Here is a 24749-nt window from a genome sequence, read left to right as displayed (position 1 = left end):
AATTTTGTAGCTTAGTCTGACGTGGATCAAATTTGTTGAGTGAAGATCTGTATCATTGATTGCCTTGTGCAACTTTCTTTATATAAATTTTGAAAAAGAAAAAGAAAACATTTAACTTATACAATTTTGTTATATTTCAAGGTAATGCAATGTCTAAAAATACCCACGAGAGTTATGTTGCTTCACCATTTCAAAGTTCTTTTTTGTCCTCGCACCATTTTCAACGTTCTTTTTTGTCCTCACACCATTTCATAAATATCTTTACAATGGAAACTGGAAAACATCAAATCATTAAATAATTTCCCCTCAAAACTTTTTCCTTTTAGAAAACCCAAAAAAAAAATTCCCCCAAACGAGTAGCAATGTAGCCGAAACTTCTATGTATTTACTTCCATGATCCCCTCTCTCTCTTTCCCCCTTCAGAAACCCTGAACCTATGAATAACATAGAGTGAAAAAAATTGTGCATTCAAAGAGTGACAACCACAAAAAGCTTCACTAAATGAAATAATGTACAAATACACAATGCCTAGGACTAAATCCTCACAGCTAGCTTCACCTAAGAAGAAAACTGAATAAACAAAAGAAACAAATTACAGAGCCGCTTGGCTGAAAGTGAAAGCTAATCGGCTCAAGACCATGGGAACCATTTTAAATTACAACCTTGGACGACATTTTGCAGCGATGCCCCCAAGGGGCAGGCATGCCATCCTACCACTCTTGAAACCCACAAACACTTTGTGACATTTCATTCAAAGGATAACCAGCTCTCAAATTTATGAACTATAATTTTACAAATGCAATACCTTTGTTTCTTTTAATTAAGATTATCCAGCATCTATGTAGATTTGCCCGGTGGTTGCTAATTTCAGAGTTTTATCCATTGGAGTCCGTTAATATAGCAAGGACCTCATTATCATCACAGTTTGACTCCACTGCCAGCTCTAGAGGGGTTTTCCCTTCCCCATTTAATGCTCTTGGATCAGCTCCCCTGCAGATGAAGTGGAATCCTTCAGTAGGGAATCATAAAACAGAGGCAAAAACACAGCATTTACAAGAAAATTGACCACTAGTTCAATTACAAACATTTAGACCCAGGAAAATATGCACAAAATTGGGAAAAATGCAATAACTCTGTTTTTAAAATCTGCAAATCTAACCATGAGATGATAGTCACCTTGTAAGAAGCAATTTTGCAAATGAGTGTCGGCCTCTGAGAATACAACGATCCAGTGGTGTTTGACCTCTTGAATCAGTCGCATTTATACTTGCTCCGTACTGTAGGAGGAGTTCAAGCATGCCAATGTCTGCTGTTTCACAAGCAAGGTGAAGAAGGGTGCACCCATCTAGATCCTCCATGGCCTGGCCTTCACTTGTACCGCTCAAGTTTGAAGAGCTAGGAGAGGACCTGTCCAATGAATCCCCAGCTATGCAGCTAGAGCTTTGGTCATGGCCAGTCTGCTCATGCATCAGCATTACTTTGGCAAGGGTTAAGGAAGAGCCACATGATGCTTGCTCATATACTGCATTCACATCTGGTTCAGAGTTAACAATGTGACGATATACAGCTTTCTTGTCATTAGCTCGAACACCCTCCCAAATTTGTTGTGCCACTAAATGAGTATATTGTCCATCTTTTGGCTTCCGAACAAAAAGCTTGTCTGCATACTATGATCAAACAAAGCACCCATTTCAAATTCTAAAGCGGACTGAAAATTTTCAACTAGTAGCAGGTAGCATGGTAAATCGGTTAGTTATACATACCTTTGCATGAATAAATTTCTCCTTTACTGATATGGGATCAGACTGACTGGGTTTGCTGATAAAAACTAGCTGCTTTTTATCGGACTTGTATGACCTTCATCAGAAGAACATAAGTCAATGCTCACAACAGTCAAGTAAAGAAGAATTATATATATTACTCATAAGAATTGTAACAGAGAATCCCTACCCTGTGGATATAAGATCAACCTGAAAGGCACTTCTTGATTGCAAAAGTTCCTCCCAGACAGAGTTGGCAAAGGTATTACCCAAAGACTGAAACAAATTTATAACAGAAGGCTCCCATGCTTTGACGTCCAGTGTAAGAGACCTTACCTGCAGCAACAGTCACCAACAACAAAATTTCAGGAATGAGCAACCAGCACATACATTAATTTTTGATAGAACCAGTACACAAATCATTACCATGGACACTTGACCCAGTTGTAAACAAAAAAATTCTAATCAGGTGATTACATATACAAGTATGCAAGTTCATCTCCCCAAAACAAAATTTAATTATTTCTAGCATATCACAGTTTTTACTTTACCAAGTCATCATTATATTGAATTTCCTGTAATTGTACTTACAAATCATGGTTAAAGGAAATAAAATGCCACTAAATATTTAAACATACCAGTGGACAATTTACACATTCCATGTTATCTTAATTCTTAAGAGTCATTTCATAGATGAAAATATCTTAAAATGTTCTTATTATTATTATTTAAAAAATGAAAGCACATTACTGGGAATGATACGAGGAAGGTTCTTTTTCACTCCTACACCACAAATAGTTGAGATTGTGTGTGTACCAGAGTTGAGCAATCAAGAACAGACAAAATATAATTAGCTATTTGATAGGCATGCCAGCACAACAATTTGTTTAAAGATTCCATGGCTCACAGTTGTAACATGTAAAAAAGACCAAGAAAGGAAATCATATGGTTAACCTTTGAGATATGTACACCAAGATTACGATGAACACCAGAACATTCGATGCAAACAAGAACACCAAGATTTAATGATGCCCAATCTGGCTCAGGGGCACCACAATCAGCACACTTATCATTCCCACATACTCGCCGTAGCGTGTCAATTGGCTTCTCACTTTTTAAAGAAGACCGTTGCTGTTGCGAACTTCTCGATGGCCGTTCATGATTTGCAGCAGTAAGGCTCCTCTCAGATGCAAGTTCTTCTACTCCAGTGTGATCAAAATCAGAACTCCCAAATGAACTACTCTCACTGGCAGATCGCCGATGGCTTCCCATGGGACTAGCAGGCAGAAACTGAAATGCATTGGACCAAAATCATCAAAGCTACTATGAAAATAAATCGTCACTTAATCATGCAAAAATTCATAATAATTACCCTCTCAGGAGCCTGAGAGCTAAGTAATGAAGCAATAACCCCTGTTATCTTTTCAATCCAATCCATTTGATCAAGTGCACTCTCTGCCTGCACTGACAAGCATAAATAAATATCATCGCATGAACTATTATATAACGATAACCATCAATCATTCACCGTATTGGCAGAATCACAAAAGCAAAACAAAAAAACACGCTCAGAAACTATATAAATACATATAATTAAACCTAAGCTCAAAAGCGCCAGCTACACTGAATCGAACCTGCAAAGTATAATTCTTGGTTGGTGAAATGATCCTGAAACAAAACCTCAGATCTGACTGGTCAGCATCAACTTTGATTGTTGATGTAAGCAGATTCACTGTGTGATGAGCAACAGATTTCTCATCATGCACTCCACCATGATAATGAGAAGAAAGCCACCGACTCAGAAGTCCAGAACCAAGCTCAGAACTATTCCTCTGACCAGAAAGTTGACTACCAGATCCCTAAAAGTAAAAGACAAACACAAGAACAAAAATTTGATGTTAACATCAAGCCCAGGACAAACTTCAAGCCTTGGGCATCCAAACTTATTTCTTGACAAATCACTCACAGATGATTTGCTGCATTGTTTCCGATAGTAATAGAGCATTCCTCGGCTATCAAGAACAAAAAACCTTCTTTTCCAGTCACCCCTCAAGTTTGAGGAACGTTTTGAAAGATAGCCTTGCCTAATGGTTTGAACCTGATTATTGCTTACTGTTAAATGTTGCCTATAGTATTAAATATAGACATAAAACAAAAACAACTATAACATCAAAATGCAACGAGGGGAAAATAGATCATGTCAATAAATTACAAGCACTAATTAGGAAAAAAATTGAAGCTTTCAGAAACCTTTCCCTTTGCAGCAGATTGCATAACAGCCTCTATCATTTTATGTGAACTTCTACCAATGGCTTGTATGCCATCTCCATTAGGGGACCCATTAGAACCATTGGAAGACCACCTACTCTCTCGATCGACCTGTCTTTTGTATTCTTGCATCCTCTCGCTAAGAGCTGCCTGTTCATAGTTGGATCTTTCTCTTGACTGTTGAGCATAAGTCAATACCTGTGGAATAATAAGAGGCACAATTTTCAATGATTCTCATTAAGAACAGAATAGAAGAGATAAGAATATAAGAACCCGCAACCTGATTTAAATTTGACTTAAATATATACTAACATGCACATATATACAAACCTGATTAATATATGGCTCCATTTGATGCAACAACTCATAACCCTACACATGACAAAGGCTTGAGGTCAGAATACAAGTGATAAGGCATGTGAAAAGAACAGAAAACCTGCCTTTCAACCCACCTGTTTGAAGTAACGAAGATGTGCATCCATTGTCCCACTGACCGCTTCCAGAAATTCAAACCTCTTTTTTGCTTCAACATTGGAAAGAGCAGTCACCTGCAAATAAAAAGGTATATAAAGCCAAGGTCTCAATCCCATGGAACCATTGATTTCCAAGAGGACAGGAAAGACATGCTTACCAGATTGAAACGGGCTTTCTCAAATGTAGACCTTGCATTATGAAGCTCCTGGAATATCTCTTAGCCATATTAGAATTTAAAGAAATGTGAATTTCCAATACTAAAGCTATGAACACAGATTGAAAAGGAAATAGCACTGCATAGTACCTCCTCTAGACTGGTGGCTACATCACTCTTTGTGCCTTTCCTCAGTGAGAGAAATTTCTCACGAGCCTGCAGTAATATAACATAAGTATCAAACAAGTATGCAATACTCTTAATTAATTTCATAAGGTTTCATTAATCTCAATGATTCAATATAGCTGCAAAATCTATCACATGCCAGGTTAAATTATTAATTTAGGATCTGAAGCACACACCTGGTCATAAATAAGGCTAGCCTTGTCAAAACGTTTACGCGCTTCCTGTACAAAGACAATACTCCATTCAACAATAAGGCACAGATGATATTGACAGAAACAAGAGACACACTTAGATTGTCTAATGCCGAAAATTTTCACAAACCTTGACCTCATGCAAATCAAGATTTACAAATTGTAACAATCTGTCATTTAGCATATGCTCAACCTGGAAGGGGGAAAAGGAAAATAAGTCATACAAAATAACTACTTGACATTATCCAGGATATGAAATCAACAACTAACCCATCGGGGCAACACAGAGAGCTGGAAAAAGAGGAGCATGAAAGACATTTGATATGTGAAAGGACGCTAATGCGTTTAAAACTTCATGTGACTACACAAGCCACAATGTATTACTAATAACCATAACATTTACGAACTCGGGTCCCTTTTTCTTAAGTAAAACTATCAAAAGCAAAATGTTTAAAAGATGGAAATGATGTCAATGCTTTAAAAGGGAATTCGTTGGAAGCCTAAAGTAAGAAGTGTTTCGACTAATAAAAAAAATTTCTCAGATAGTATCATTCAATTGATATTCTGGGTACTGCAGCCAAAGTGTTGTGTTTGGGATAACATAAGGAAAGCAATTAGCTAGCACCAACAGAATTGACCTGTAGATTACAAATAAAACAAAGTTATTACCTGGGACCGAAGAACTTCCTTGTATGTTCCAATTTCTCTCAATGCAATAGTAAATTTGGTCATAACAGGGCCTAAAGAAGAAGACAGAAGTGCAATTAATAAAAACAAAAAGATACTTATTCTTGCTTGTAAGATCCCTTTTTATCTTCTTTTGGCTAAGAACTTACAGATTCCAGTCAAATAAGAAGATTAGATATTCAAATTTGATCAGGATGGAAAAAAATTTAGGTGCACTTGGTGACCCCAGAAATTAAGTCAACAACTTTAATAAAATGCACCCACCAATGAAGCAACTAGAAAAGAAAATCATCAATGTTTGATATTCTTTGATTACATGAAGGGGACATATATCAATTAGCATCTGTACAAATAACCAGTAAGAAGACTTCCAAGAAAAGATGCTGACAGATTGGCATACCTCCAAAAGCCACACTAATTGGATCATTATGCCCTCCACCAAAAGTTTCTAAGGCACTAGCAAATGCAATGTCCCCATCATATGCTTCCCCAAGTCCTTCACTGCGAGCGAAAAAAAACAAAGGCACGTAAGTAATTCCCTCACAAACTCAATGTCCAAGTTTAGCGAAGGTTAATCCCATCCAGCTAAAAAAGACCAGGCATGTAGTAGATGGAAAGATATAAAAGATGTGTCATAGATGTAGACATACGTGTATTTTCGACATCCTTTGTAAAACTTTAAACCTCTCTCCCTCAATGACTCAGCACTTTCCTCCATGCATTGTATCTGCCACACCAAAAAAAAAAAAAGCCATTAATGACTACATAACCCCAGAAAAGTTCATAACTAGTAACTGTCATGAACACAGTCACAAGTATGGATAGCATCATAAATATCTGTTAACAAATGTTCATTGCTCATGTATTATACAACTAGTAAGCAACTATGGGAATGGAGATAACAACATTCTCCTTGCATTCAATACTAAACCATTACAGTGTAAGTTCATCTCAATTATCACAAAGTAAATGTGATAAGAATGAGAAGGGGGAGCTATTTAACTTTGCTACAGTTGATCTCTTAAGATTCAAGTAATATTAACTCTGAGCACGGCATATGCATATTTAAGAAGTCGGGGAACTATCATACACCATCATCATCCAGCCCTATCGGCACACACATCTTTTCAAATGTTAGAATGATCGTTCTGCACTCTGCAATTGAATGCAAATGCAATTTTACCTCCTCCATCTACAGAATGCGAAATTGTTGAAAGAATGATAGATAAACATAGACATGTTAATGAAATTAAAGTAATAGCAATTACCAATCAGAATGAAAATCAATTTTTTGATAAGAAGTTTCATTGTCTTGTAACTCAGAAAGTCTGGAACAAACTATAACTTTTCCAACTTTAATTCGCACACACATATACACCAAATCAATTCATTTCATACTTGCTCAAAACCCAAACCCATAGCCGTTGCTAGTAATCCAAATTACATAAGTTGCAAATCCAGCAAATTTAGGAATGTGGCAGATGATGATTGTACCCAATGCAACTAAATTTGTCCAACATGTACAACTCTTGCCAGCACATGCTACATTTCGTTGCTGACAAATCATAGCCCCCAACCAGTTATAAGAATCCAAATTTTCGTTTCTCTTCCGTAATTTCTCAGCAACCAAACAGGCATTTGAATAGAAGCAAAAGGCGCTTACAAAACCATGCAAACTAAGATAAGCATCCAAGAAACAGAGAGAGAGAGAGAGAGAGAGAGAGAGAGAGAGAGAGAGAGAGAGAGAGAGAGAGAGAGAGAGAGAACCTGCTTGCGGAACATAGGAGAATCGTCGAGCTTTGCGAAATGCATTTTTGAGAGCGCGATTTATCCTCAACTTGACAACAACGATTAATTAACATTACACCAATGCTCCATCTTCGCTGAGTGAAACTCTTCAATCTCGCTCATCAACACCAAAGGAGAGATCTTGCACATTTCGGATTCTACTCCTATGTACCAAACCCAATCAAGCAAAGCAAGTTGAAATCACCTCCAAACAAACCCCAACACCAACCCAACTACCACCGCATCTATATCAGCTCCAGCTGCATAAATTTCAACCCCACTCAAAGCTACTGAGCTCCAAACTCTTTCTATTTTTCCTTTTCTTACTATTTTATTTCAGCTTCAAAACCCTAGAAGTAGCAGTACGGCCCCCAACTGGCCCACCCAAAAAAAGAGTGAGAGAGAGAGAGAGAGAAAGTGAAGGAACCCTAAGAAAGAAAGGGCCAGAAAACATTTACATGAGGCTTCGGGCCTTTGCTTAGCTTAGCTTAGAGCACATAATAAACATTAGACTATTGGATTGAGGTGGTGGTGGTGGCGATGTTATGAATTATGGGACTGAGTCTTGGGAATTGAGTGTGTTTGTGAGATCGATTAGGCCATTTTCATTAACCTGAAAATGTCGAAACCATGTTCTGTATAAGAGACAGTAAGACAGTAAGACAGACACAACTCTCTTTGGTAAATGCGAAAAATTAACACACGCTTGACACTTTATTATTATTATTTTTTTTTTTTTTTTTGCTTTATTTGCGGAATTGACGATTTTGCTCTTGGAATCCAACGGCAAATAGAAGGCGGTTACTCTGGCGCGACATGGCTGCGACTTGAGGCGCGTGGGAATAGTACTCTCAATATGAGAGATGCTTCTGTCACGCACGCTATAGCCACTTCATGCGGGCGGGGCCCAAAATAAATTTCCCTCCATATCCATGCCCGACAGACAACACTGTACTTTCGAATATTAGAGCAAGCAAAGATTAATTAATTAAGAATTATTATTATTAAGCAATTAGTCAATTACCGATAAGAAAATATCTGACAACCAAATCACTCATTTTCTCAGATCTAAAAATGAGGGTAAATGAGAAAAATGATTTTTTCTCAAGTGCCTTAGGGTCAGGTGGCCCATGGACCACTTACTAGCGTGGTCCTTGTTGTATAGGATGGAAAATATTCCAACTAATGCTCTCCGGCTGACCACCCTTTCAGGTACAACGTTAGAGTTCAAGCAACACTGCAAACAGTAGAGATTTATGAAGGTATGGGTGGGTCTAGTTGCTAAAATCTTTTACTGCTTTTACTTTCGTCGATAAAAATTTATGAAATTGGAAAAGGGTTTTTCAAAAGGATTTCTTTTCTCATTATTTATGTCATGGTTGATGAATAATTTATGATAATAGGATCATTAAAATGTTGTTAAATTGTCAATATGCAACCACATATTCAAAAGAAAAAAAGTTATTCTCAATATATATTGAGTTAAACATAAAACAACAAAATATTAATTAGTCTTAACTCAATTTATTTAATTGATTGGTTGCAATTATCTATGTATCAATTGTGTCATGTTTGAATCTCATTATTTAAGAACCAAACCTATCACCACACACACATCATTGAATAAAAATGCATTCCTTGTATACATACAATTTAATTATTAAGTTTGGTGTTAACATGAATTGTTTATTGTTCATGTTAGACAATCATATTTTGTAAAAAGTTTAAGCTATTAGGTAGAGTCGTAGAGACATTCAATAAATATTTATAGCTTTATTAAAAATTTAACGCATCTAATATCAGATTAATGCTCAATAATAAAAGTGAATTCTAGCTTACTAATTTCATGCTAGAAAGTCATGTCATTGTTGTAATCACTACAACCGTGGCGTGTCCCTTGGCACAAATAAAATTAAAAATAATATACGGCTCTCTGATTTCTTAATCCAACAAATTTGGTCCAAACCTTGCACAAACCAATTAATAAAGATGGGAATTATCACCTACCAGACTAGCTTATTTGGAAAAATTGTAGTACATGAGCATTGGTTAAGCTTAAGCCAGAGTATTAGCCTATTCGGTTGTAGGGTTGTAGCTGGCTGGCGAGGTAGAAACTTTTACCTTTAACAAAGACAATATGATCATGGCCAAAAAAAAAAAAACAAAGACAATATGATGGTATGACATTACCACATATATATATAACTGCAGATGAGACAGCAAGATTAATTAGCTTGTCAATGCTTAATTTCCTTTAATTTGTTTTGGTTTATAATTAATGCAGTGTGATAATTAAGAAATGTATCTCATTAAGGAATGGCATCACCTATTTACTTCCAGCACAATTAATCTGGTATCAATTCCTCTACATATCAAGGTCACATCACAATCAATTACCATTTGAAGCAGATAATTAATTATAAGCAGCCATAGAAAAACTAACTGTACATGAATGTGGAAAAGCACTGGGCGGGTAAAGATAGTTTATGTATGCTTTTCACAAGGGGTGGCATTTTTCTTCGTAAAAAGAATAAAGAAAAGTAAAAGAATGCGATTTAGTAGGAGGGAGAGGTTGGTAGATTTAGTGAGATTGATGGAGATAGGAGATGGAAGTACTTTTATTTACTTTATTATTTTGTTCGATGATCACGAACGACTATGCCCTATATATGTTGTACACTTTTTGACCATTTACAATTCTTTTCTGCATTCTTTCTACAAAATATGTATATGCATGAAGCCTTTACTTTATCGATAAAATATCCATACTCTAAATTAATGCAGCTAGCTAGCTCCTCATTTCGTATAGCATTTAGCTTATGTATATGCATTTTGATTAATTACCAACATATATATATATAATGACTGGTTGTAAATTCAATTATTTACCATATTCTTGTATAATTGGACAAAAAATGTAAATCTTTAACCATGTGCAATATGACACAATTGTTAGGCGAATCTTTTGTACCACGCATGGTGCATAGGCTATACTTATAGTCATGTAGTGCAGTACCGATGATTGATGAAATTATAAAGATGTGTAAGGCCTAGTTTGGAAAGTTGCACAAGACTTTTGACAATATTTGAATTGGATTGATGCGGGTCTCAGAGAATCTCTCATCTCGCATTATATCCTATTTTTCTTGCATACTGAACGTTCTATTATATTCCGTATTAATATTGTAATTTTCATTTATATCAAGAATTTGTCTTAAATTAAATTGTCAAAGTAGTGTCCTGTCGTCCCCTGTGTATTTGGTGCAGCATAAGATTTGCCAATTTGGTACAACCAATTACTATTGCATGCAAAATTGCAAGCAATTTCATTGCTGGTTACTCAACTTATAGCAACAATATTGTTCGGCTAAAAAATAACACATTACCATATATTGCAATGATCGATAAATGATCCTTCTTTTTTCCATTTGTGAGCTGCTAGCCAGCATTGAAATTTAAACACGTGTGATGCATTAAGTGACAACCAAGAACTGAGGACGTACACTCAAAAGGCAAAAGATCGATGCATAAAATAAAATTGTCGTAAAAGAATTACAGATACATATGTAAAAAAGAAAGGAGATCAAGAAAACTAAGGAAAAGAAAAGATAAAGGACCGACAGATAGGGACATCCCATATGAAGAAGGAACTAAAGTGAAACATTGTGTTGCTTTTTTCACATATATGTATGAATATCATCATCAACAACAACTTGCTTTTAAACTTAAACAATTAGTCCCCGCTTAATCAGGCTGTACTATTTCAATGTGGCTGCATATCTTTATTGAGATTGTATTAGTTAATTATATTAACCCAAATTGACCACCTTAAAACAAGTGAAACCCTATTACCAAATCGAATGCATCTTGCTATTGAAGTATAAGTTTGTACTTTAAAAATAACATTGAACTACTCAACTTTGTATTACGAAGATAACCAGTTATATTAAACCATGAGATTTCATCAAATGGTTATTAGGACTGGTTGCTCAACTCTATACTTTAAAGATAACCAGTTTTATTGACTCATTGGATTTCATCGAACGATTACTAATTGATTGTTGATGTGTATTAGTATAATTGTTTCATTCAACGACTTACAACCTGATAAATGCCTTTGTATGAATGTGAAGTTGTCACACATCATCCATTTTTATAAACATAACTGCTAGCTAGTAGCTAGGCATGAATTTGTCTGTGCAAGTTTTTAATACTGGTCCTGTTTGAGTACCTTTAGTATGGCCATATGGGGTCCTAAGAATCCCACTTGTCATTCATGGACCATTTAGAGCAAGAGTTAGGCCCATCTAATGTCTATTTCAAATCTCAGAAGCCCGTTATATTTTTTGAGCCAATTCTAGTGACCAAAAGTGTATCGATCAACTCATTGTCCTTATTGAATCGGCTCGAAGAAGAATCTCGTTGCATAACTCCAAAACCCACATCTATATTTAGGCCTTACCAAAGGTTTTAGAGGTCGCATTCTCTCCTGCCATATTTGGTTTCCCATAATATATCAAACAGAATATATATATATATATATATATATATTCGCAAAACATGTTGTACAAAAATCATGCACAAAAAGGTCGACCCTCAACCCCAACCGTTGATGTTAAATAAAAAAAGGTTACAGGTTTGACAGCTGAAGTTGAGGTTAACGCACATGATGAATCTTTGGGCTTGTTTTGTGCAGGAATCGTACTTTTTTTTTCTAGTAAGTTGGGCCGCATAAGTATATTATTTTATGGACTGCAACAATTGGGCCTACAAATTAGATGACATCTCCTTTATTTATGGGACAGAGAAAGAGGAATGAGCAAAGGAGATCAAATAAAGATGGTCCTTTAGAATATGTTAACAAACGACCATCTTTAACGCACATGGAATCCCTTCTCTCATCGTATTAGGTTTGTTTTCATCTTAAGTCAGAGGAGATAAGCAAGAGAGTGTGAGAAGGCGGCTCTTCTGAATTGAAATTCAATCTTGATAAGCTGTCATGAAGTTGCAAAAACACTAGTCTCCTTAATTAATTGGTTTCCCCCTAGCTAGCTAGTTTTGTGGAAATAATGATATATATCATCGTGATCATATTACTTTTATGTGCTTAATTTCATCTTAAGTTAATCAATGTTATGGTTTCTGTTTGACTGAAACTGCATGCATATTATGTGCCACATATATGATTTTGTGAACTCTGTTTTTGCATATTTGTGAATAAATTAACTATGTGTGCCATAGAATTTTCTTGCTTCTTTAATGAATGCAATTGTTAGTTTTCTGTGTTGGTTGGCTCAAACTGCTTATGGGCTACATGATTTTGGGAACCCTGTTTTTGCATAGTGGCATGACTTATGAGTTATGACTAGCTGCTACATATTTTTGCGTGCAACGTACTATGGCTTGATCCTGTGGAAGTTTTAATTTCTTTTCAAATATAAATCTCATTTTGCATGTGTGTGGATTTTTCCCACTCTGGTTTAGTTTTTATATTTCTTATTGGAATCCTGGTTTGATCACTGCATATATATGTTTTAGATTGATATCTGCATGTTAATCCTTTGTACAGGAGATGCAATCATATTATTAAACCAAGAGCCTGTACAATCATTAAGACATTTGACAACTATTTGAAAAATCTAATCTATGTATAGAAAAGCAGCAGAAATTTGGTACCTATTTGGAAAAAATAATCAATGTATGACACTTATAAATTATAAGGATTCTCTATTTATATTTTATGTGCCGATTTAGAGCTTATCAGTAAAAAATAACAAAAATTTAACACGTGGTTACACCCAAAATTTCTACCACTTTTCCGTATTAATTTTCATTTCTAGCAAGGCCTTTGTTTTGTTTTTTTCCTTTTAAATCTATTTTGATTTTACCAGAACACCGTCTACGGGCCCAACAAGTCTATTGTTCGTGGACTGCAGTGAAGGAACTAGGCCTAGGGACTCGGTTTAGATCACTCTCAGAAGTATAAAGGCGGTTTATATAACCTCTCAATCCCATGCATAAAATAAAAAGCCTCCAGACTCCAGTGACTCAGTGAGTGAAATTATACAGAACCAAAACTCTCTGACAGTGACAAAACGCTCTGTAGGGCGTCGTTCAACCAAGGATCGTGGAGTTTCACAAAGAATGAAGTTTCGCAAAGAGCGCAAAGACAAGCCAGTGGGTCTCGATGATGATGACGGCGTGAAGAGCCAAGAACCGCTGGATGGGCCGCGCAGGCGAGGGCAGGATGCTCAGGGATTCAAATCGTCGAAAGGCTTGAACTCCACTCTCGATTACGAGGTTTAAATTTTTACTAAAGAAACGATCTTTTTTTACTAAAGGAACGTTTTTTTTATCAAAGAAACGATTTTTGTTTTATTATTAAAGAAACGATTTGTACCCAATATTCATAAGATATTTAATAATGCATGAGAAAATTAAGCGAAGCTAGCAACAAAGAAGCAATTGTCACACCCACACACATTGTCGGTGAAATTTTTTACGTACTAAAAAAATGATTTTTACCCAATTTAAAGGAATGTTAGTGATTTATGTTGCAGTGGCTTTTCTGTATTTGATTGAATTGAACATGCTAGAGATTTTCCTAATGAGAATATGTTGAGATTTTAATTTTCTTTTGTTTTTGCTAATTGATTGAAAAAACTGTTACAACTATTTTTCTTTCTTTTTCTAGTTTACTTGTGCTGCTGACATTTATTTTGTTTCTCTTATTTGTTAATTTCCAAGTGGGTTCAGGAAGAGGAAGATAAATATCACAAAGTGGTTTCGAGGAAACAAAGTGTTGCTGATCCTTTGTATATGGAGGGATTTACCCATCATGGGTCTTATGTAAATTCTCACAGTGTGCTTCTCAATTTGTTGCATGGTAGCAATAAAGATCCACATGCCAATCTCCTGGCTGCAAAAATTGGGCTGAAAGAAGATGATGCTGAGGGAAATGAAATAGAACAAATCTATGTCATTGAATTTGGCTTGCCCTGCGATGATAATGGGGGACACACTAATTCAGGCAGGCAAAGATATGCAAAAAGAGCTCGGAGAGATCCTTCTCCACACAGACAGGTGAATTATAACTCTGAAAATGGTTCTTGTAAAGTATATTCATCCAATTCAGGGTGGCGAAATTTTGCAAAAGGAGCTCAGAGAAATCCTTCCTCAAACAGACAGGTGAGGTATAACTCTGAACAAGGTTCTTGCAAAGTACATTCAGAGCTCATATCCTTTTCTGATAAGGACTTAGAGGGAATTGAAACCCCTCACAACGATGCACTTGTTGTCGTTATGACTGTAGCAAACTCTAAGGTGTTCAGGATATTGATTGACAGTGGCAGTTCTGCCAATGTTCTTTTCTTTTCCGCTTTCGAGAAAATGGGGCTCAGCGAGAGAGCACTTGTCCATGATCGCCCAGTTAAAAAGGTGTTGGTCGGCTTATTTGGGGAAAGTGTTGAACCTCTGGGGATAATAACACTCCCTGTCAAAGCTGGGGAGGAGCCCAAATCCAGTACAGTGATGGTGGATTTCTATGTGATGGACTGTCCTGCAGCATACAACATCATATTTGGAAGACCAGGGATACAAGCACTGCGGGGCGTGCCATCAACATATCATCTCCTCCTTCGATTCCCTACAAAAGCTGGAATAGGAGAAGTCAGAGGAGATCAGCTGAAGGCTAGAGAGTGTTATAAGGCTGCCTTGGAACTCAAGCTGAAGAAACAAGATTAGCCAGTCAAAGTGGAAAGGCACAAACTCGGTTATATATGAATTATGGAGTCACAAAAACGTCTAAACCTTCTATGCATTCATCTTTATGAACAGCGTCTGCTCCACATGATTTTGTGAACCCTGTTTTTGTTCATGTTTATATGTGCCCTCATGACTACAACTACAACTTTGTGAAATTATACATGGGGTTATCAGACAATATATAGCGTACGTATAAGAATGCATCTTGTGGATAATTGTTTATCTTTATTTTGTTGCTTGCCTAAACTAATTGATTATATAAAGGTGTTGATTATATCCAATCTTTAACAAGTTCAGACCAAAAAAAAATAATCAAGTAATGGAAGAGTCAAGAGTGTTCCTAGAGAGTACTGTACTGGAGTTATAACTGAAAGCTTGTGAAGATTACACAAATCTAGAGAGAATTAATTCTAAAGAAAACAAAACAATATGTATTTGTTTATTATAGAAAGAATGATTGATCGAGTAGTGTACAGTAATAGCTCTTATATATTGAGCTGAACCTTGTAACTAACACAGCTAACTACCAATGGAATTATGACACCTGGCCTAGTCAACTAATAAGACTAACAGACTAAAGCTAACAATAACTAGAGTGAGAGTGTGAGACAACATAATAAATTGTCTCATGTTTACTGATGCCTTGTGAGAGAGAAAGCAAGGCTCTAATAGATACAATTTTCTTGCTAGTGGTTTAGGTCTCCCTTTCTATGAACATAAGCAATAATGTGGTTCGTATGTATGTTATATCATATTTAAACTTAGGAATTATTTTGTACTGTATGAATGATAGATAGAGCAGTAGAGGTAAATACTCCTTAGATATCCCACGGTGTTAGATATGAGTTTTACATTGCAACAATTTTTAGTTAAGGTGGCAATGTGTTCAATTTTTTTGGATGACAATGCGAGATGACCCTTAAAATTTGGTTGGTATAGGTGTAGAAAATCTTATATAAAATAAAGACAACACCCTACTTATTAAAAAAATGATCATTGAGTAGTTTTATATGGATAGTATTGTAGACCATGTCATTAATAAGGGTAACACAGATATAACGAGAATATATACTTGTATTTGTCTTACGCAATGAGAAATATAAACTCATAAAATGTAAACACTTATAAAATAAATTCTTTTATTCAATAGTAGAGTAGGCTCCCATTGTCTACCATATAAGACCAAATAGTTTCTTCTTTTATTTTACTTCTTAATTTAGGGCAAAACAGGGATTTTGAAAGAAAAAAAAAAAAAAGATAATGGGTAGCAATAGAAGCCCACATGAAGTTACTAAGTCCATGGACTCATATATCTGGCCCAAACCAGAACAAAGCAGGAAATTGTTTTTATTTTTTATTTTTTTGTAAGAAAACCAGAACAAACCAGGAAAAGTATAAATGATTAAAAATTTGACAAAGCGGTGCTTTGCCTCCGATTATATAAGTAACAAAGGTGCATTAAGCCTCAAATTAGTGAAATTTATTCAGAAAGAATCAATCAAACCCTGAAAATCCATGGACGACAGCTTCAGAGTCCGGGCAGACAAGGTTTTTGGATCGCTCGATTCGTCGCGCTCTTCGTCTCTGCGAGTGCAACCGTCCTCTCCGTGGTCCGTCACCGATGACGAGGTCGAGCGCAGAGAATGGAAGCGCTGTACTGACGCCGCCGCCTCTGACAGAGACAAAACGCCCTGTTCTTCGTCGTTTGGGGATGAATGGCGAATCGGATCGTCCATAGGCTTGGACCCCACTCTGGATTTCGAGGTACATATTTTTTAGGTATTTGATAATATCTGTAGACTTTAGAGAATGAAGCTAAAGAAGAAGTAAAATTGTCACACTTGCACACTTTGTCCATGAATTTTTTTTATCCAATTGAATTCACTGGAATGTTAGATAGTGCTTTATGCTGTAATGGGTTTCCCATATTTGATTAAAATCACTAGAGCTTGGTCCCAATGAAAATTATTGAAAATTTTATATATAAATTTGCTAAATGATTGAAATTAAAACTATTCAATTATTCTTATTTCTTCTATCCCTTCATGTACAGTTTACTTGTGCTATTTGTATTGGACACTGAGTCATTGAATTTAATTTATTTTGTTGCTCTTCTAATTTGTTTCCAACTGGGTTTAGGAAGAGGAAGATGAATATGACAAAGTGGCTTCGGGTACAGAAGGTGTTGGTGCTCATTTGTATATGGACGATGTTACCCATCGTGGCTCTTATATAAATTCTCACAATGTGCTTCTGCTTCCCAATGGATTGCACTGTCGCGATAAAGATTCGCGTGCCAATCATCTGGCTGCAATACATAGGCTCAAAGAAGATAATGCTAAAGCTCAAAACTTGAATTCCACCCTGGTTTCTGCTGCACAAACTAAGGAACCGCTTGTAAAATCACCAGAAGATGGTGGTCAGCCAAAGTCTATATTAAAGAGGACAGCCGAAGCCAATACTAAGTCTAAAAAACGTGTGAGGTTTGACCCTGATTGTTTAGATCATTCTAGAGAATCATCACCAGAAAAAGTTCAAGACCAGAAAAAGAATAGTCGCCAGAAGGCCCGAACTGCTTCTCGGGTGGTTCCTGATTATTTGGTCAATCCTTCTAAGTATACACGTTATAGTTTCGATTCCATAAGTGGAGTTGATGAAGCTGGCAACAACCAGGCCTTAAGGGACTACCTTCGTCGGGTTGAGAGTTCAAATACAGAGTCAAGGTCAGAGATGGAGGATGCTTCAGCTCAATTTCCAAAGTCTGTGACCTTTATTCCAAAGAAAAAGAGAGCAGTAAATGATAGCAACGCAATGAAGCAAGACAAGGAAGATGACAATAAGCAGTCCTTAAACCGAGCAGCCTGCCCTGTCAGCATTGCAGTTGGAGAAGTCTACAGTGAAGTTAATGAAGTGGAGGAACCAAATGGAGTAGATCCAAGTGCCTGTTTACAGAAACCTGGTCGGAAGTATAGAAGGAAATCAATGTCCGACGATGATTCTGATTCTTGATGTTCTCTAAGAGTCAGACAGGCTGCAGTGCTGTGCAAATGTTATTTTCGTCAGTAGCTGTTTCTATTGATTTCTCTTGAACCATGTCTTTTCATGACTACAATACAACTTTTTGGAATTATGGGTTATCCAACAATAGTGTAAGAATGCTTCATCCTGATAAGTTTTTCTTTTGTATGGATTTGTCCCACCCTCGTTTAGGTTTTATATTTCTTGATGGAATCCAGGTGTAGTGACTGTTTAAGACTTTACATATTGCATTTAACTTCCTTTGGTGTTAAATAACATTAAGGCCTTGGATCGTCCCATTATCACTACTTGTGAAGATTTCCATTTTTCTATGTTCATTCTAATCTGCATTTTTGCTCATGTTTAAACTCTAATTATCCTTTTATTATATAGGAATGCGATGATTTAGTGACAGAACAGAGAGGTAACAATTAGGTTATTAACAACGGATGCTTCTTATTGATATCGAGAGCCTGTACAGTCACTAAGACATTTGACGGGAAAATTCCAGTAGAGCTAGACATATGTAAGAGAAAAGCAGCAGAAATTTGGTAACCCTTTGAAATTTCTAGACATTATCTGTGTATGGACCCTATAAAATATAATGGTGGCAATATGCCACAAAAAGTGGCATACACCAAAAAGACATAAATAGGAGAAAAAATTTTAAAACAAGAAAAATAAAAGGTTGAATAACGGATGTAAATGCCCTATTGAATGCCACCCCCATGAGATAAATGATCAAATTTAACCCACCAATTCTCAAACCCCGCTAACATCTATGGGCCTTGAAGAGAACTTCTCTATGTACATGATTTCTGATTGCTCTTCTGCTACAACTTCTCAGCAATTCTCATAAAAGCATCAGCAAGCTTATTAAGGACAGTTATTAAGTTATCAGAATGCTCTTTCCTCTGCTCCCTGTCCAGTTGCGAATGAGAATTCTGAGTATCGAGATAGTCAGCCAGAACTTTACCATTCTTTTCCATGACACCAATCAACTGATTCTGCAGATTGAATGTTTCCTCATCTCCATCTATTGCAAACCGTTTCCGTTTCCGGTCATGAGAAGCAGAGCCAACCTCAGGAACTGAAGCTGGTTGTTTTTGGTCTGCTGCACCTGCAGACAATCATATGCATTGACCACATAGAGTTGTTAAGACGTTGAATTATGGTGGATTTAGACACAACACTGAATCATACATTGTTTCAAATTTGAACTATTTCACTTTAGAAATGTATTAACCTTGAGTTCTGGAGACATATTTACCAATGTTACTCAAGCTAAGTCCTCAATGCTATTAATCCCCTCAGCTAAATCCAAACAGGATGATAAACAGTATGCTTGGTATGATAAACTAACAGATTCTTGGTGTTAAGCTTAAAGGGACATATGCAAAGAAAATTAATTCAAAGAATCTGGGAAGCAGATGGAGACAGAATATTCAATAACAGGAATCAATTTTTTTATCAGGATAGCAATGAATATACCTTACATTTGTTCAAAATCTAGCCCTTTTGACAATAAAATAACACAAAGAATGCCTATGATAAATAAAAAATGTTAAAATGGGGACCTCTATCGTGCATTTTAGCCATTAAATTTTAAGGTTCTTACAGGGCAAGTTCAACATAACAAAAAACCTAGGTCCATATTTAGGTATACGATGCTCTAGACTGTGATGGGCAAAGTTTGACAGCAAATTCGCGATACACGTAACATAAATCACTTTAATCCAAGAGTTAGTGTTAAGAGTTAAGACAGACAACATTACCTTGTCCTCGACATCCTTGTGGAAATAATGGTTTGTACTGGTTCTCTGTGAATCATAAGACAGTAAAGGCATTTGAAGTATCAGGAACAGTCTTCAGTAAACATGAAGCATTATGTTCCCCACATTTTCATTGTGCCCCTAAAACCCAAGTTTTAAGAGCACAAAACCAATCTCTTTGAATTTCAACCCAACCCACCAAACCACAAAAATATGTAAACTTAAAAGCAGACACCATGGCCCTGCTACACCAAATCCGTATAAAGAAAACCAAAATCTATTCTGCCAAAAGAAAAACCGTAGCAAAGACGCAGCTAATTTTCTATAAAAAATTCTATCACCAACTCTCTATAGCATCACTGACCACTCATTCCCAAAAATCTTATTTAAACAAAAAAAAGAGAGAAAAAATTGAAATCAATCAAACACCCACAAAACCCAAATGAAAAGCAAGCCAACTTGGAACCAAATTTGAAACTTCCACCCAAAAAAAAATGTACCACATTTTTTTCATAAAAACAGAGTCAATTATGAATTACCTGATATGGGCAAAGGAGCTGGAATCCCCGTGCTACTTCCCGGACCCTCCTTCACTGGGGCTTCCTCAACGGGGCTCCGACCCGACTCATCTTGCTCGTAGTCCGAAAACAACCCGTCCGCAGTTGGTTTCTGTTGACTATCAAAAAAGTGCTCAGCCTCCTCACCCAGACCCACACCCTCCTTCACGTCCTCGGACTCCGCCAGGGGCGGACCCAGAGCCAGCGTAATCGGGTTCGGAGCAGTACCCGGAACCGCCTCCATTATATCATAAACCTCCTTGTCGAAAAAGCCCGGCAACTTCCTCTCCCTCCTCAGGTCGTTCCTCATCACCCAAAACGACTCCGTTTCGTCCTTCCTCTGTGCCTCCCACTCCCTGATCTTCTTGAAGTCCCCCGCCAAATTGCTCCACCGCTTCCGGCACTGGATCGGCCCGCGGTTCACCCCGTGCTTTTTGCAGTACGTCGACACCGCCGCCCATTTCGGCTCCGCCTGACCCGACCCGAAATCCGAGCGGGGAATCCGGCCCCCTCCCCGGCTCTCGGCCGCCCTCTTCCCGTTTATGAGCACGAGAATCTCCTGCCGCGTCCAGCGTGGCAGCCTCGGCGCCTTGCTGGCGTCATCCCCGGTCTCGGCTGACGTGGGGCGGGCGTCAACGCCGTTAGTCTCGCCGTCAACGGCGTTCAGCCTTAATTGCTGCTCTAAGGCCATGACCATAATAATAAAAACGCCGAGTAATACAGAGAGAATTATTTGAAACGCACGTGACTAAATAGAGCACCGTTGAAGTAAACGGCGTTTTTGGGGGGACGGTCCCTTACGCCGTTTAGGGAGATAAGGGTTTAGTTCATATCCCCCTCTACCTAAAGAAATTAGGGAGGAGATAAAGAGAGAGCAAAGAGAGAAAAAGCAAAAGGGGAGAGGGTTTTTTGTGGGCTTTTGGTGGGTTTATTATGCGAGTTGTGGTGGGGTTTTTTCTGTTTTTTACTGCTATAATATACAGAGTTATTGACCCTTAACCTCTGATTAAGGTTGTTTTAGCTATAATTAATGTTTTGAGGGGTCATATCTTTTAAAATCTCAATCAATGGGATATTTTTTTTCTTTTTTGGTTTTAATTTCTTACTATACAAAGGTTAATTAGCTTAATTCCTTGACTTGACACATGGAATCTCTAATAAGGGCACCCGCATATTATTACCACTCTAATCTCTGTGTGCGTGGGTCATTTTCTTTTGTGTAAAATATGGTTTTAAACGCGGTTTTTGGGGCCACCTTTATCCTCTTTAAAATATGGTATTTAATTTGTCCATGTATTGAATTCTTTGGGGCATATGTTTCTCAAAACTTTGGTCAAACTTTTACTATATCTGATTTTTTTCTATTTTAAAAAATAAAAATTCCTTGATTTTGGAGGCTTTAGAATATATTTTATATTTGTGTTGGAATTATAAGGAAGTGGCTAATGATAATTCCATGGTGTGGAATATAGAAGCTAAGAAGGTGATAAGGGCATCCTACCCTACCACTTAAGAAAAATTTTCTCCACCTCTCCTTTCGTTCTCAACCTCTCTTAAGTCTTATCCCATTGAATCATTTGCCCTAATCTTTACTTAATCGCTAATGCTTATTGATAATAATGGATGGCCCCTCCATTAAGAGCCACTTTTTTTGTTGTGTGGTGTTGGGACAAAAAAATTGATGAGGGTACCATTAGTTAGTCACTAACCCCCCTTTCCTACAACTAAAACATGCATCTTTTTCTCTCTCTAAATCTTCACCTCCCACAATCCTCTCTCTAATTAAATCATTACCTCTAATAAAGGATAGTCCAAGATTAGGAACATAATAATCATATTATAAAATTCATAATATGGAGCTCACGAATATGGGTTTGGAGGCACATACATGTGCGGATGTGCGGAGGGGTCGGCAATGGGCCGGGCCGGGCTGGCCCAGGCCCAATCTTTCGGGCTCGGGCCGGGCTCGGGCTTGAATTACAAGAGCCCAACAGAACTTTCGGGCCGGGCCGGGCTGGGCTTGGGCCTGAATACACAAATCCGAAGCCCACCCATCGGGCTTGAGACTAACGGGCTTTAGAGCCGGGCCGGACTAGGCCCGAACGGGCAGCCCAATAGGCCCGAACGGGCAGCCCAAATTAGGCTTTTTTGGCTTCTCAAATTGCTTAATTTATTGCCTAATTTATGTCTAGTTATAAAACTTAGCAGATACTAATTCATTGGTTTTGACTAATTCATTGGTTTTAACTTGCCAAAATTTTGCAATGTCAGCTCTCAAAGTCACAATTTAACAAGTTAACAACATATAATTTAATTATAAATAGAGGGGGAAATGCATCACTATAGAATGTGTACATCCCAACTAGGTTGGCACCTACACAACCTATCTATCATTTGCATTTCACATGTACATCCCAACTAGGTTGGCACATACACAACCCTCAAAACTGAAATGTATTGATTTAATTATACTAAAAGTAACAATATGCAGTTATGAGTTATGGTGCTTAACTCCTTATGGAGTTTACAAATTACAAACCAATAGTGAAACTGAAAAAATAAAATCAGTTAATCAGGTGGCTGATTCAGCAGGGGAAAGGCTCTCTTCTTCAACAAATTCAGGTCTTGATAGCTTGATATTCATTAGATCCTCTGCCCAATCCTCCTCTTGAGCAGCCTCTTGCATTCTTGCCTCAGCTAAGCGCCAATCTTTGACGCAGATTAGAGCTTCTATAGTGTTCGGACTCAAGCTAGCCCTCTTCTCCGATACCACTCTACCACCTGCACTAAAAGCAGCTTCGGATGCAACAGTTGAAGCTGGAACAGTTAGCAAATCACGGGCCATGATGGAAAGCACAGGATATTGTGTATCATGTGATTTCCACCATCCCAAAACAGAAAATGCAGTTTCATCAACATCATCTAAAACCGGTGCATCAAGATAGTATTGCAAATCAGAAGTAGAACAAACAGAGGATTGCACCTTTGCCATTTTCAAGGCTCTCATAGCACTGTTTTGAAAGTTAGGAATAGAAATTGGGGAAGAACTAGTACTACCAGAAACAGTACTTTGAGGATTAGTTGTGGTTTCAGTAGAGTTTCGTGATGATGCAGCAGGCACATTAGTCTTGTAATGGTCATACAATTTAAACAGAGAAGACTTAATTTCATCTACCTTTACCTTTATGTCATCTTCCTCACAACCAATAACATTTAACCACTCACTAATTGCCCAAATTTTGAACCTAGGATCCATAACAGTAGCAAAACAAAACAATTTAGGAAAAGTTGCCCAATATTTATCAAATTTACTTTTCATAGCAACCATAGCAGTTTCAAATGCATTAATATGAGAATATGATTGAAATGCACAATGAATATCAATCAAACAAGTCAGCACACGACTAGAAGTAGGATAATACACACCACATAATATTTTTGTTGAAGAATCAAAAGTCTTTAAAAAACCACAAACAAACTGAGCAACAAGCCAATCATGTTCAGATGGAATCGGTAAAGTAGAACTTCTAGTTGATTGATTTATTGTCTGAACATATCTATGCAAGGCAGCTTTATATTGAATCGCTACTTCTAACAATGCATATGTGGAATTCCACCTATGAGGAACATCATTGTCTATGTTTCTCTTATCCAAACGAACATCAACACAACATTTTTTCCAAATTTCATGTCTCTTATTTGAAGAATTCAAACTACGCACAATTGCAACAATTTTATCAATAGAAGGACCTAAAATAGCCAAACCATCTTGCACAATCAGGTTCATAACATGAGCACAACAACGCACATGAAACATTTGTCTAGGCACATCATCAATCATAAGATATAAAGGCAGCAAATCAGCAACAACATCATTATTTGAAGCATTATCTAGTGTAATTGAAAAAATTTTATTGTGGATACGCCAAGAGTTGAGTTCCTCATGTATATGAGTTGCAAGTGACTGTCCACTGTGTGGATACTCAATCATTTTAAAACAAATAATCCTTTTATTTAAATTCCAATCAGCATCAATGAAGTGAGCAGTTAATGACATAAAACCAATTTTTTGTCTAGAAGACCAAACATCAGAAGTCAAACAAATTCTGCCTTCATATTTTTCAAAATAA

At 37.1% G+C, this 24749-nt stretch overlaps 4 protein-coding genes across 7 annotated transcripts; 2 read left to right on the top strand and 2 right to left on the bottom strand.

Moving 5' to 3' along the window:
- Nucleotides 1-201: 201 nt before the first annotated feature.
- Nucleotides 202-8158, bottom strand: SFC (ARF GTPase-activating protein). Of its 2 annotated transcripts, XR_015120267.1 has the most exons (20): nt 7488-8158; nt 6371-6447; nt 6121-6221; nt 5703-5773; nt 5164-5226; nt 5019-5063; nt 4807-4872; nt 4660-4707; nt 4481-4576; nt 4359-4400; nt 4011-4226; nt 3727-3858; nt 3395-3619; nt 3133-3219; nt 2715-3050; nt 1951-2096; nt 1764-1857; nt 1177-1667; nt 806-990; nt 202-434 (listed from the first exon to the last, which is right to left on the bottom strand). XR_015120267.1 is itself a non-coding variant. In XM_086231404.1 (19 exons), exons 1-19 carry the CDS (start codon nt 7530-7532, stop codon nt 876-878), a joined length of 2496 nt encoding a protein of 831 aa, XP_086087530.1. In that variant the 5' UTR covers nt 7533-8158; the 3' UTR covers nt 477-875. The 2 variants fall into 2 exon arrangements, 1 of the variants encoding a protein (XP_086087530.1); XM_086231404.1 differs by lacking the exon at nt 202-434 and having other exon boundaries at nt 477-990.
- Nucleotides 8159-13593: 5435 nt separating this feature from the next.
- Nucleotides 13594-15487, top strand: LOC147294627 (uncharacterized). Of its 2 annotated transcripts, none has more exons than XM_086232600.1 (2): nt 13594-13808; nt 14265-15487. In XM_086232600.1, the coding sequence occupies exons 1-2, from the start codon at nt 13653-13655 to the stop codon at nt 15249-15251; spliced, it is 1143 nt and encodes a 380-aa protein (XP_086088726.1). In that variant the 5' UTR covers nt 13594-13652; the 3' UTR covers nt 15252-15487. The 2 variants fall into 2 exon arrangements, with proteins under 2 accessions (XP_086088726.1, XP_086088725.1); XM_086232599.1 differs by having other exon boundaries at nt 14256-15487.
- Nucleotides 15488-16708: 1221 nt separating this feature from the next.
- LOC147294626 (uncharacterized) lies at nt 16709-18566 on the top strand. The gene is made up of 2 exons (XM_086232601.1): nt 16709-17036; nt 17412-18566. Exons 1-2 carry the CDS (start codon nt 16788-16790, stop codon nt 18279-18281), a joined length of 1119 nt encoding a protein of 372 aa, XP_086088727.1. The 5' UTR covers nt 16709-16787; the 3' UTR covers nt 18282-18566.
- Nucleotides 18567-18732: 166 nt separating this feature from the next.
- LOC147294625 (Homeodomain-like superfamily protein) lies at nt 18733-21531 on the bottom strand. Of its 2 annotated transcripts, XM_086232130.1 has the most exons (3): nt 20602-21531; nt 20066-20110; nt 18733-19410 (listed from the first exon to the last, which is right to left on the bottom strand). In XM_086232130.1, the coding sequence occupies exons 1-3, from the start codon at nt 21314-21316 to the stop codon at nt 19124-19126; spliced, it is 1047 nt and encodes a 348-aa protein (XP_086088256.1). In that variant the 5' UTR covers nt 21317-21531; the 3' UTR covers nt 18733-19123. The 2 variants fall into 2 exon arrangements, with proteins under 2 accessions (XP_086088256.1, XP_086088257.1); XM_086232131.1 differs by lacking the exon at nt 20066-20110.
- Between the last annotated feature and the right edge of the window lie 3218 nt (nt 21532-24749).

Source organism: Dryas octopetala, chromosome 2 (assembly GCF_963921425.1).
Source record: "Dryas octopetala chromosome 2, drDryOcto1.1, whole genome shotgun sequence".
NCBI classification, from domain to species: domain Eukaryota; kingdom Viridiplantae; phylum Streptophyta; class Magnoliopsida; order Rosales; family Rosaceae; genus Dryas; species Dryas octopetala.
Note: the sequence above shows the minus strand (reverse complement) of the source record. Positions and strands in the feature narration are given on the sequence as shown.